Raw genomic sequence first — 13,212 nt, 5'->3', positions numbered from 1 at the left:
TCCCTTTTTTTGGCTGGTCGGTGCGGAGGGAGCCGCCCTGGGCTGGGATCACATGATATTGTCTTCGCGCCACTTTCGTAAAACCCTTTTTATTCCAGGGCTCCGCTCCGAGGTACCGTGTTTATCTTCCCGTTCTCTCCCCTTTCTCCGCTCCTTTCTCCTCTCCCTCCCCAAACCCCACCGCGGATCCGCCGGTGCCCCCCGTGTCCTCACACGGTGCTTTTCATCGCTTTAGTTCATTTTTTTTTCTTTTTTTTAATTTTTTTTTTTTCCTTTTTTTTCCTCCTTTCTCTCCCGTCTCCTTTCTCTTTTCTTTTCCCCTCTCCCGAGCTCGGGTTGCACCGCGATCGTTGCGTTCCGGCCTGGGTTGCCGCGTGGGGTCCCGCAGCGCCGGGTTGGGGGGTTGAGGCGGCGTGGGGGGCCGGGGCAGCTCCCCCCACCAGCACCACCTGTAGGAGCGCGCGGGGCTCGGCCGCCCGCGTGGGCCCGCGGCTCTGGGGGGTCGTTGTGTTACCGCCGCGCCCCCCGCGCCCGCACGGCTCCGGGGCTCCAACAATGGACGGGACCACGGGGGGGGGGAGAGCGGAACTTTGGGGCTGTGTGGGCGGGGGGTCTCCGTAGCGGGACGTTGAGATGAGGGGGCGCCGCGCGGACCCCCCCGTCCCATCATGCGGTGCGCGGCTCCGCGTCCAGCAGCCGGCGGGGAGTTGGGGGCCAAGGGGGTTCGCGCGTGGCCGGCGCGTGGGGGAGGGGGCGCGCGCGGCGAGCACATGGCGGCGGCGAGGGGTGGGGGGGGCAGCGGAGCGGCGGGGCGCATGCGCGGCGTGCGGGGGTCGCTGGGAACTGTAGTGCCCGGCGCGGAGGGGGGCGGGGCGGGAAGGGGAGCGCGCCACGAGACAGGCACAGTGCGCGCGCGCGCGCGGAGGGGGCGGGCGGGATCCGGACCACGCGCTCGGTGCCGCCGCCGTCGGGGCGCCGCGATCCGGTCCGCAGCGCTCAGGCAAGAGACGGAGGGGAGGGGGCGGGGGGGGCGGCAGGGGAGGGGAGGGCTGAGGGCTGGGGAGGGGCCGGGAGCGGCGGGGCGGGAGGCGGCCGAGGTGCCCCCGTCGGGCCGGGACAAAGGGGCCGCCCGCGGCCGTGCCGAGCCGCCCTCGTCGCCGGTCGGCGGTGGGGGGGAAGGAGGCGGCGGGGAGCGCGGTGCGGGGCGGGCGGCGGAGCGGCGGTTGTTGGGGGGGGTTGGTTGGTTGGTTGCGGGCGGCTTGGCGCGTTTTTGGGCTTTGAATGGAGGACTGCATTTCCCACACTGCTTTGTTCCTTCGCTCTTTAATCGCGGCGCGCGCGGCTCCCGGACGGGGCGGGCGGCACGTGGCGGGGCGCGGGGCTGAGGAGCCGGGGGGTGCAAACAAGGGGCGGGCGGGAGCGCGTGGGTGCCGCTCCGCTTCGGGGGAGCCGGGGGGGCAGCGTGCACGTGGCTGCCCGCTGCGGCGTGAGCTGAGCCCCCCCCCACCGCGTCCCGCTGCTGACAGCGTGCTGCTGGACAGAGCTTTAAACCGCCCCTGTGCCCTTCTGGCACGTGGTGCTGCGGGGAGAGACCGGCGCTTTGTGCCGCATCATCTGGAGAGCAAAGGGGTCCAGTGTCAGCTCCCCCCTCCCCTCAGAGCTGGGGCTATGGGGAGAGGTCAGGGCTCTGCCCGTGTGCTGGGTCCTTGCCTATGGCCTTTTAACTGCGGTTAAGGCAGTGGAAGAGGCCGTTTGCACCTTAATTTAAGTGGCAATTTGCTGTAAACTCTCCACTGTTAAAGTCTCTGAACCACTTTCTGCATTTGGCCTTCAATGGGCAAAGCTCTGCTGCACGCACCTTCATTCATCCTCCTCTTCTCTCTTGCAGGTACTGCCACACCACGAAGAGAACAGCTTTGCTGCGGGAGCATCCCTCTGCTGATGGGCCTTGAGTTGTGCAAAAGTGCTTACAGTGCAGGTAGAACTCAGCACCTACTGCAGTATAAGCACTTCTGGCATGACCATGGCGATGCAGCGCTGGAGCACGATGGGAGCGGTGCTGCCCTCCTCGTGGTCCTTGTGTTAAGGTGCATCTAGTGCAGTTAGTGACGTAGCGTAGAATCTACTGCCCTAAATGCTCCTTCTGGCACAAGCTGCTGCCTGCACGCCCGGCACCACGCGACCATCCCTCTGCTCAATGCTTACCATCTCACAGCCATTTCGTTTGGTTTCATTGAAGGCCGTTGCTCAGCTGTGTCCTAGCAGTATCAAAGTGCTCATAGTGCAGGTAGCTTGGCATTGGACCTACTGTAATGTGGGCACTTACAGTACTGTTAGATAAAGTGCGTCCCAGCTCAGGGCAGCTTCTGGAGAGAAGATGCCTTCTGGAGAGGTGCTGCTCACAGTCAGTTTTGCAGGTTTGCATCCCAGCTTGCTAAAATTGCTGTGCAAATCCATGCAAAACTGACTGGTGGTGGTGAATCAATGGTGAATGGTGGGGGTTGAAGCTTTCTTTTCCTCTGCCGATCTGAAGATGCCTTGCGCTGGTTCCTCCGTGGGTGGGGATTTGTTGCATTACTTGTAGCTGTGTGTAGAGTATTGCACTTGTCCCGGCCTGTGGAGGAAAGGAGGACTGGTCTTCAGGCTGCACTGCTCGGTGTTTGTTTGTCAGCACGGGAAGCTTTGTTTTGCTGTTGTCGGGTGGATCACGATGCAATTTTGATTAGTTTAGTAGGAGAAAAATTGCACGGTATCCATCTGTAAACCGCAAGACCTTCATCCGCTGACACAGCTTTGTCAGTGGGCAGCTCTCGTGGTGTAATGGCCGACCCAAAGGGATGGGGAAGGAATAAAGCTTCAGATCCTGGGCTTTGTCTGCCTGCATCCTGAGGTTTGTTGTTTAAAAGGGGGAAAACCAGCTGGGACAGCTGCGGACGTGCAGGGAAACCCATTGGGAAAGTGCTTCTGTAATAACGTGGAAATCACTGTGGTGGACTTAATAAAGAGACTGTAAAACAAACCTGGTGTTTCATCGTGTATTCCAGTGCGGTGTGACTGCAACAGGGGAGCACTGAGGTGCAGGAGACCCTTTGGCTCATGGGTTACAGCCGTCTCCTCCCCTTGGTTTTGAAGAAGGTCAATGTATTGCAGAGCTCTTGCTGCTGCTGCTCTGCTGGGGGTGGGGATGTTTGTTCTCCTCGGGGTAGCAGCAGAATGTCCTCAAGTGAATCCTGCTCATCCTGGGGTAAGCGGGTGCTCCTTCCCTTTGTGAGCACGGAGCCTGAGTTGTGCTGGGTGGGCAATTCATCTGGAGGTGGACAGCTGTGCTGCTGGAACCTGCTGTGTTGTGTGGAAAATGAGTTTGGGACTTCACTGGCTAATAGGAACTGTTGAGCATCTCTGGGAGACGTTCACTAGCAGGTTTTCGTGCTTTGCTGCGTTAAAGCAAGGTTCATAGCTCTGTTATGTGGCACAGCTGCCCCAGTGGGCTGTACCAGTGGGTTGGAAGCTCTTCCCCAAGCAAAACACCTGAGACCTCGAAGGGTTGTGTTGGTAGCCTGCATGTGGGCAGGGCAGCAGAGGGGCTGTGCACCATGGGGAGCTGCTGAGGGATGGAGCAGCACCGGTTGGACAGTGAGGGCTGGGAGCATTGGAGTGCTGTAGCTTGGATGCCCAGGAAGGGAACGTGAGTGCTGAGTGCTGCTGCATTGGGGAGGTGTAGAGTGGGGCAGCCCTGCACCGCGTTGGTGCCGTTAGAGTGAGGGTTTCCCCGCAGTGTTTCTCAGTGCTGATGTACCCCAGAACCTGATTTGTGGCTGCGTTGTCATTTTCCTGGTGCTTCTGGGAGCTGGACTTGAAATTCTCAACAAAGAGAGGGGAAAAGGTGCTCCCTGAGTGCAGAGCATTGACCAGGTGTGAGCAGGGCAGTGCTGTGGGTGAATGACTTGGGTAAGGGTGGTGGTTTCTGTTGCAGCCCACAGTTGGCTCTGTTAACAGCTGAGGTGTTTGCATTTCTGAGCACCTCCTCAATCAGTTCTGGGCAGCAGGGTGCTTGCAATTTGGACATTGGAGCTCAGATTGCTGTCATCTCGGAGGCAGCTGGATGCTTCCACAGCTGCAAATCAGTGCTGGCAATTGGAGGGAGTGGGATGCTCTGCTCCACTGGGAGCTGCTTCTGCAAAGCTCCTCTTTGTGGCAGGCTGTTACAGAGGGTTTGGGTGCAACCAGGTGGAGCTCAACCACCTGGGAGGGCTCTTGTAGGACATCCCCACGTCTCCTGCTGCAGGGTTGGGTGCTTGGGAAAAAAAGAAGGAAAGTGGAGAAGTCTCTGTGGAGCACCAAGTTCTTCTGCATGTCAGAGTGCCAGCATAGCATCGGCATGCTGCTTTTAAACCAGGTTTAATTATTTTCCTGCAGGAGGTGTTGCAGCTGCACTGGGGTTGTATCTGGGAGCAGGGTGGTTGTGGGGTTTATAGGCAGGAGGGGCCCGCACAGGGGTGAGGCTTCTTGTGGACACAGGCAGCTCTGCCCTGGGAGCTCCTGGGAGCTTATTTGTGTCAGTTAGGAATGGCTGATATTCTGCCTCCTCCCAGCTGTGCAGTGATTTCTGTTGTTTAACGTGAGCATCCCATGGGCACGCATCTTTTCTCTTCAAGGAAATGCGTTAAAATCATAGGACCTCCCAACTACCGTTTGCTTTTAAAGGATCTTCTGCTTTGGGGGTCTCAGGGTGTTTGTATGGCACACCAACAGTCGTGTCACCGGGCTCAGAGCCTGGGCGAACTCTCGTAACCTTGCTCCCAAGTTACTTTGTTCCAAGTAATCCCAGCAGTTCTGCGGTCTGCTCGGATGGATCTTTTCCCCTCTTCCCGGGCCGTGGCGGTGCCGCAGTGCGGAGCGGGGCGGCCCCGCGGATCCCACCCGGTTCGGTGCGATGCGATGCGGTTTTGCCCACGGCACCGTCGGAGCGCTACGAGAAACCTCGTGCGGAGCGCGCCGGGCTGAGCTCTGCCGCTTCTCCTGCTGTAATAAAAGACGTGAGCGCCATCTAGACTTGACGCTCTTGCATTCCCCCGGCCCGTTGCGTTCATTTTCTAGCGCTGCTCCGAGTCTTGGTGGGTACCTCGGAGTTGCAAAGTGCCACGGGGACTTGATTTGCGCAAGGGTTTCTCGCTTCAGTTTGCGGCCGTGGGATCCTATCGGGACCGTGTCCGCCGTACTCACCCCCCATCCAAAGCCTGGGGTTCCAGCGCTAGGGATGTGCAGCTGTCAGTACTGCACATAACTACGTTATCTTGATGAGTTCTAGAGTTTTGAGGGTGGGAGGCGCTCCGGCACGCCTTGTTTGTGTGTTTGATTATGCTGGAGCCTCCCACTGGCGCTGCATCGTGCCCCTGCGGTGCTCCTCGTTCAGCGCTGTCCTGCTGCACTGCTGCTGCCTTTCAGCGCTCTGCTCTGAAGGATTCGTTCGCATCACTGGTGGGAGAATGGTTTGTCCGGGTGGGGAAATGCTGCTGTGGGAGGTGCCTTGGATCTGTCACTTCTGGCTCATGACTTCGGGTAAAGCTTTCACCACCGGTCACCATAAGCAAATACTGCCCCAGGAGGCTGCCCAGAAGTCCGGCTGTGATGGGAGAGTGGCTGCTTTCCCAAGCCAAGCCAGTGCTCTTTTGGACAGTGTCGTTAGAGATGTTCTGCCCTTCAGCTAACCACAAACAGGGCTGTTCCCCATTTTGGATGCTGGTGATGAGGACTTGCCTTTGCTTTGCGCTGCCTTCCCCAGGCTGGTGCTGTGGGGATGGGGCAGGGCGACATGGCTTTGCTGTGGGGACGGTGCTGTGCTGGGCATCCACGGGCTCTGCCTTGCAGCGTGGAGAGAAGAGAGCTATGGAGGTGGGAGAGGAAGTTCGGTGCTGGAGGTGCAGGAGCTATGAGACTCTGTCCAAAGGCAGCTGGCTGCTCGAGGCTCCTGGTCCCCCCTGCTCATCACACCCATGGCCAAGTATGCTCCCAAATTTCCAGTCTCCTCATTTTCCATTCGCCACATGAGGGCAGGCTGTTTCTAAGTAAAATACAGCAGAAATCTCCTGTTTGCACTGCTGACGTTCCTCAGCACAGCTTCACTCCTGCTCGGGGCAGTCGGGCACCAGCTGGGCTGCGATGAATGGGGACAGAGATGCCCATGTGTGCAGCATCAGCCCCAGCACTGCAGTCAGCTGAAGAAAAGAGGATAAAACCCAAATCCCGTGGTGGAGGGATGTGATTGCTGGTGGGGAAGAACTTATCAGGTGTTATTAACTTCAAAACATCAACCATGAAAGAGGGGCAACATCTGTCCCTTTGCAAACAGCTCATTGCTACCTTCAGCACAGAGTGAAGCCACAGAACTGTACAATTCCTGGCTTATGGGCCAGCAGTGTCATTCTCTCTGTTTCCTGGTGCTAGCTCGGTATGCTGATTTCCTGCACTTCTTTGCTGCTGCTCCAGGAGTCTGAGTCTGACCCAACGGCAGCCCCAAATCCAAGGCAAACCTGAACAAATCTGCTTGCAGAGCTGTGTGAGGTTGGTGCAGGCACAGCAAAGCTTTCGAGGGGAAATGTGGCCTGGGGGCAACGCACAAAGACTGAATGCCAACAGGAAAATCCCCCCCTGGCTGCTGTGGGGCCAGGATGTGGGCTGGGGCTTTAGCACGTTACACCCAATGACTGCTGCGATCGGTGCTTTTCTAGAGCTGAACCTGTGAATGCACAAACCCTCCCAGTATGGTGTAGATTTCCCAAGGAGATGCTCATCTTCTAAATCTGCAGATGCATGGCCATGGAGAAGGGACAAATAGGGCAATCTGTGTCTTTATGGCTGCCAGACAGGCTGGTATTGCCGATGTGCCCCCCTTTGACAACTGGTCCTACACAGCCATAACAGATGCTGACATTTCGCTATTGTCCCCGAATTAAATGTCAGGTTATTCCCATTCAAATCTGGAAGTGAACGTCGGGGATTCCATCTGCAGCAGCACATCCAGCTGCCTGCAAAGCCAGCGCTCCCAAGCAGGTTTTTTGACAGTAGGTTCACGTGTGTGCTTGCTAGCGAGCGGTCTGGGTTAATTAATGCCCCCTCCAGACATTATAACCTGTGCAAGTAGGGCAGCTGAAGGGGGAGGCTTGCTGGAGAGCCTGGGAATGAATGGCATTGAGTAATAAGGAATAATTTGAGGTGGGTGTATTGTTGTTATTACATTTAGTGGTAGGGTTGTTTATTTTAGTGGTTATCCCCCCCCCACTTCCTCACGCTAGATAGGTGAGCTTATGTTACACAGTAAAAAGGGATTGGTTTTCTCAAGAGATTGCTGATTTTCTTTCCAAATCACTAAATTCGGGTTTTATGGGATTGCTCCTTCGTTTGTGCAAAGTCCTGTGCTCAGGCGGTTAGGCAGATCTCATCACACAAGACTATTAAATGACCTAATTGGATGCGTGTTACTCGTGCATTTCCATCGGGGGTGTCTAATAAGTGTGGAAATCCATTTGGGGATGAAGGGGGGAAGTTGGGAATTGGGGGTATTCCAGCCTAAGTTAAGGGGGTGGGAATTGGCTGCATCCCAAAGCCTTTCTGTGAGGGATGAACCCGAGCGTCCCCAGCACTGTGGGAAGTCAGCAGGTGAAGCAGCATCTCTGCAGTGTTAAATGGCCATGAATCCCTTGCGAGATGCTGGACGTCTCTTGTGTGTTCCATGTGGGCTGTCAGTGGTGTGGGTGTGAGGGTGACCCCAGCACTGCAATGGCCCTTCTGTGTACTCAACACTCCACAAAGCAGAGAAAAACTGTGACCCTCACTTTGCTAATGGAGGTGTGTGGGAACACAGCGAGGAAGGAGATCCACCAAACCCAGCAGGGTGCGTACTGCTGCCTTTGGAGAAGGCGCTATGAGAGAAGGGGGGCACAGGGAGGGAGATCCACTTGGCTTTGACTTTGTATTACTTAAATTATTCACTTGCCCCTGAAACAGCCCGTTGAATAATACATTTATTTCTAAATGCTTGCACTTAGCCTGGGATTCAAATGAAGCCCCGAAGTGCCACGGATGCTGGGTTTCCTTCAGAGATGCCCACTGTGCTGCTCTAGCTCCCAACGAGGCTGGTTTAACAACCCAAAGCACCAGCACCAACAACACGGGGTTCACTTTTTGGTTTCTCCAAGCCCCGTCTGTCAACAGCTTCATTTCTTCTTCATTAAAGTGGCGCTCTGATTAATTGCTTTAATCCCTGAGTTTTACAGAAGAGTTCGATGTGCCCTATACCAGAGCTACGCAACAGTGGTGATCCCTTTATTTCCCATTGAAACATGAGCACAAGGAGAGATTTTGGCACTTGAGAACTTCTCTTAGAGGCACCCACGGTCCAGCTGTGGGTCTGAGCTTTCTGGGAAGGACTGGAGGGGTCGGAGGGTTGGGAGAAGCTCAGTAGAAGCTTTGGCAGAGCCTCATAACCACGCAGCTGGGGACGGCCTCTGCATGAGCCTGGCAGAACTGCGCCTCTAATATATCTCTTCACAGACTTTTTGCATGTAATATAGAGCATTAAAATAATTTAATAAGGCATAAATCAGGTTTTACTGCCTCTGCATAGAAAAAAAAAAGAAAAAGAAAAAAAAAAAAGCATTCCTGGAAAGGCACCTGCATACATCGCAGCCTCCTTCGGAGCGGGAGCAATTTATAGATCTAATAGCACTTCTGTTGCTTCTGCTGTAAATCCTACCTGGGAGCATGTGTGCTCTCCACGTTGTGCAACGGGACTTGTTGTACGGTGTCGTGCAGTGGTACAACAGGACTGCTCGCTGCGCTGCCTATTGCATCAGCCACTGAACCCATGCTAAGGAAGCGTGGCCTGACAGCCCTGGGCTGGCAATTGTTAGCAGTGCTTTATTTCCATAGGGGAACTCTCTGTGCTGAGCTCTTCCTTGCCATACACCACAAGAGGGTTCCAGCTCTGAAGAATCTCAGTGAGTTATCAGCTGCTGCTTTTGGGGGTGAGGGAAAGGCTGATGATTTCTGGATCTATCAGCATACCTGTATGGTGCAGATGGTACTAGGTCTCTCCTATGGTACTAGGAGAGTGGTTAGGTCCTGGAAAAGGCTGCCCAGGGAGGTTGTGGATGCCCCATCCTTGGAGGTGTTCAAGACCAGGTTGGACAGGGCTCTGGGCAACCTGATCTAGTAAAGGAGTATGTTTGGTGGCCCTGCCAGGCAGGGGGGTTGGAACTACATGATCCTTGAGGTCCCTTCCAACCCGGGTCATTCTGTGATTCTGTGATTCTGTGTGCAAGGGATACAACACCCCGCCGAGGAGGGTGGGATGTTTGCTGCCTGGCAATCCATCATATTTCCCAGTGCCCCATGACAAATGCGCTTCTCTTTATCCCATCAGCCAACGTGTGAGTACTGTGACATTGCAAAGAGCTTCTCCCTTTTCCTTCTCCATGAATGGCCGTGGAACCCTGACCTCACAGCTCTGCAGGGCACAGAATGAGATGGCAAGGGCCACTTGGGCAGGTTGAGCCACCCGTACCTGCAGCCCTCGTTTCCAGCAGGGCAGGATGCACCTCCAGCACTGCAGCTGGACCAGGGGGAGTGCAGGAACCACATCGATATCCGGTGAGTGCCTGCTGGGGAATGCAGATCCTCTCCTATGTCTCTCCTTGGTGTTTTAATTGATTCAGTGTTTTCCCAGCGGAGCGCTCCGCACGGGTGTTTGATAAAATCAGCTGCAGATGATGCTGCCGCTCATTACTTCCAGGCTCAAGGCAGGTGGATGATTAAGTGACATTTTTACTGTGTGAGCAGTTGTAACAAGGGAAATTATCCTCCTGGATGCGAGACAACGACTTGGCTCCTGCTGCACCTGCTGGCAGCGAACCCACCCGGTGACTTTGCTCTGCTCTTGGAGCAAAGCACATTGCTCAGCTCTAGGGCAAACCCTGGGGGTCGGAAGGATGGATCCCATGGGTGTGCAGGGAGCTCTGGGCTCTCTCTGGTCTCTGGCAGTGCTTTGGAACACAATGGCATTTTGGGGCTATGGATGGGGCGAGCTGTCCTCTAACTCTTCAAGCACTCCGTGATCTGAGCAGACCCCTGAATGCCGCCCATTTAGCACCGTGCAAAGTTGTCTGTGCTAATGGCACGCCTGACTGTGTGCTACCTGGAGCAGCAAAAGCAGCCGTGCTGCAGAGAAATATGCACAGCTTTGGAGATGAATGCAAGACATGCTCGAGTGCTTTTTAGACAACTGTTAGTTGGACCATAAACGGAATATAGATTGCAACAGCGTGGAGATAGGAGGGCTTCAAATGCCGGCCTCCGCGTTTTGCATTGCAGTCTCGTTGATTCCTAAAGCAAAAAGAGCTTCTTTCTGTAGCAGAAATCCAAACAGTTGCAGGAACATTGCAAATCCATCAGGGAGCTGCAAAATGGTGCAGCAACTCGCAGAGCCCCGCAGCTCGCGCGGCCGTGCGTCGTTTAAGGAAGACAGAGCGACGCGAGCAGGGACAGGATGGCTCACAGCGCGGGGTGGGAAGCAAGGCAAGCGGGCTGATCCTGCTCGCTCCGCACCGCAGCAGCACCGGCTGCACGTCGGGCCGGGTTGCGCAGGTGGGAGCGCTCCGTGCAAACAGCCAATGGGCTCCGGGGCGGTGCTGCGAGCGGGGGAAGTTTTGCCGGTACCGGGGCTGGAGCCAATCAGAGCTGGGCGCGGTTCGGCGGGGTCCAATGGGAGCTGGACGGGGCCGCTCCCGGTGCTCGGGGCCGGGCTCCGGTCCGCGCTGCCCCGCTGCCGGGCGGCGGCGCGTAGGGCAGCGCCTGGGCTCCCCGGGAGGATGTCGGGGAGCGGCGGAGCGTCGCCGCTGTTGGTGCTGTTTCTGCTGACCCTGACGGCTCCGGCGTTCGCCCAGCCGGTGGGGGAGGCCGCCTGCCGCCCGGTCAGAGCCGCTTTCCAGGTGCTGCAGCCCGGAGCCAAGTGGGTGCCCGAAAGCCCCGTGCCAGGTGAGGCCGCCCGCTGTTTCCGCTGTGAGCGGGTGGGAAATAGAGCCGCGCCGTCCGCTTTCGGCTCCCGGGGTGCGCCGTGGGCACCGCGCGCGTGGTTCGGCCGCTCCGCAACGAGAAGTTCTGGGGCGTCCGTGGGAGCGCTGCGGTCCCGTCGAGGGGAGCGGCTGTGCTCCTGATTGAAGGCTTCGGTGGGAGGACGGAGCTCCCTGCCTTCAACGGGCTTTTCTCAGCTTTTTGGGAACTGGGGAGCGTCGCTTCCCCAGGTGTGCGGAGATGGGCGCGCTGGGGGAGCTCCGCGCGCATCTGCCCGGTGCCGTGCTGCTGGGATGCTGCCCTGCCCCGGCCTGAGAGCAGACGGAGAGGAGAGCAGAGGCTGACGGAGCTGCGGGAAGGAGCTGCTCCCGGAGCCCCGAGGGACGCTCCGCGCGCGGTGCCGCACCGCCGACACGCCGAGCGGTTCCGCTGCAGCGCACGGGGACGGGAGAAGCGGGGGGACGGAGTGGCATTGAGCCCGCTGTGTTTGCGGGCGCCCATCCACAATGCTTGTGGCTGTAGCGATGCCGCCGGCTGCCAGAGATGGAAATGAGGGCTTCCCCTCGCACCTTCCTGTCCTTACAGCCCCTCCTTACGGTTCTGGGCTCTTTCCCCAACGATCCCAAAACAGCGGCTCTCCCCCTGCATCCCTCGGCCCCTGGCAGCAGAGAGAGAGGAGCGCTGGGAACAGCTCGGGGCGAGGCGTTTGCATGGAGCGCTGCGGGGAGGGAGCTGCCCTTATCACCATTAAAGCGCTGCGTTCTGCTGTCTGTAATCAAATGTTTTCCCCTGCTGCTGTGGAATGTTTGCTTTGATCCCCGGCTAATCTCAGAGCTCGTTTTTACGGGGAATGTGCGGGGTGGGGTCCGGCTTCTGGAATGCTGCGGTGCTCCCCGGGAGCCCTCACTGCTGGTCAGGTTTTTTGGGGGCAAGGAGTTCCCCTCCATCTTCACAGCCCACGGGCAGCGTGGCTGTGTCTGCTTCCAGAGTGCTGCCAGCTTGTTGCAGTGATAAACTTCCCCTGTATCAAAGTGAAAGCGGGTTTTACATTTGCTGAAGTGCATAAACTTGATCATAATTAAAGCAATGACTGCTCGCTGATACCTTGGGTCTGGCCCATCTTGCACGAGTCTGTGCAGTAATTACACTTCAGAGTGCTCGCTTCTCCTGCAAGCAGCTGCATCAATCTCAGTAATGGGGGAACATCACTCAGGCACTATTTCCAGGCTTCTGTTTATTGCTTTATTCCTTTCATGCATCTGTCAATTAAGAAAGAAGTTTTGGAGTTCCTGGTCGCAAATCACCATGGAATCAGTTCTGAGATCCTCTGCCCACAGATCACTGAGGGCTTATACGGTGTATTTAAAATGTGGGTTTGGTTTAGTTTTCTGACACAGAAGGAAAATCGAGGAGTCCCGTCTTGCATGGTGAGCAGCTGAGGTCGAAGCAGAGGAAATGCAGGAGAAATGCCACTGGGATGTGTTATAGGATCAGTGCGTATGGGTGGGGGACGTCGGCACAGCACTCCCATAGGGCAGCCCGGGCCTGCCAGCTCAATGCTTCTAATTAAAATAATAAAATATAATTAAAAAAAACCTAAAGCAACAGAAAACCTGAGCACCTCTGCTAAATGCAAGGGAAGCATCGTGCTGTTTCATGGCTGGGACTGATGCTGTGGGAGTAATTCCAGCTGAAGGCAGCAAGCTCTGCAGCTGCTGGCCTGGGTTCTGCAGCTCAGGGCCGTGCTCTCGGCCATTCACATTGCTCTGCATTCCAGGTGATGCTCTGGCTGTGGAACCACTGCCCGTGGGTTCCCTGGGTGGGTAACTTTCCATGCACTCTTTGTTTCCCTGCTCCAAAGCTGATGGTTTTTAGACTGCCCCTCAGTCGTCCCCTGGCTTTAGGGACTGGGCTGGTGATTGACCTGTGTGGGATAGCTGGGGGCTGCCACCAGGAATATGTCTCAGCAGAAACACCCATGGGTGGGTCTGTTTCCTCCTCTAGGGTGCCGTCCTCTGTGGAGGAAGTGAATATAGATTCTCCCTGTGAAAACAGAGGTGATGAACCTTTTGCTTCTGCACTGGGATACGATGCTGTACCATGGGCTGACCCAAAGAGTCGGGCTCACTTCTCTTTTTCCTCTTC

At 56.6% G+C, this 13,212-nt stretch overlaps 1 protein-coding gene across 1 annotated transcript in view; it reads left to right on the top strand.

Moving 5' to 3' along the window:
- The first annotated feature begins 10,805 nt into the window (after positions 1 to 10,805).
- Positions 10,806 to 13,212, top strand: part of GPC3 (glypican 3) — a 112,604-nt gene continuing 110,197 nt past the window's right edge. Inside the window, exon 1 of the mRNA XM_072334887.1 lies at positions 10,806 to 11,031. Within this exon, the coding sequence (XP_072190988.1) occupies positions 10,866 to 11,031 (166 nt within the window). The 5' untranslated portion in view covers positions 10,806 to 10,865. The remainder of the gene's footprint in view (positions 11,032 to 13,212) is intronic.

Source organism: Excalfactoria chinensis, chromosome 4, assembly GCF_039878825.1.
Source record: "Excalfactoria chinensis isolate bCotChi1 chromosome 4, bCotChi1.hap2, whole genome shotgun sequence".
Lineage (NCBI taxonomy): Eukaryota > Metazoa > Chordata > Aves > Galliformes > Phasianidae > Excalfactoria > Excalfactoria chinensis.
The sequence above is the reverse complement of the archived record's forward strand: the minus strand, read 5'-3'. Positions and strand labels throughout refer to the sequence as shown.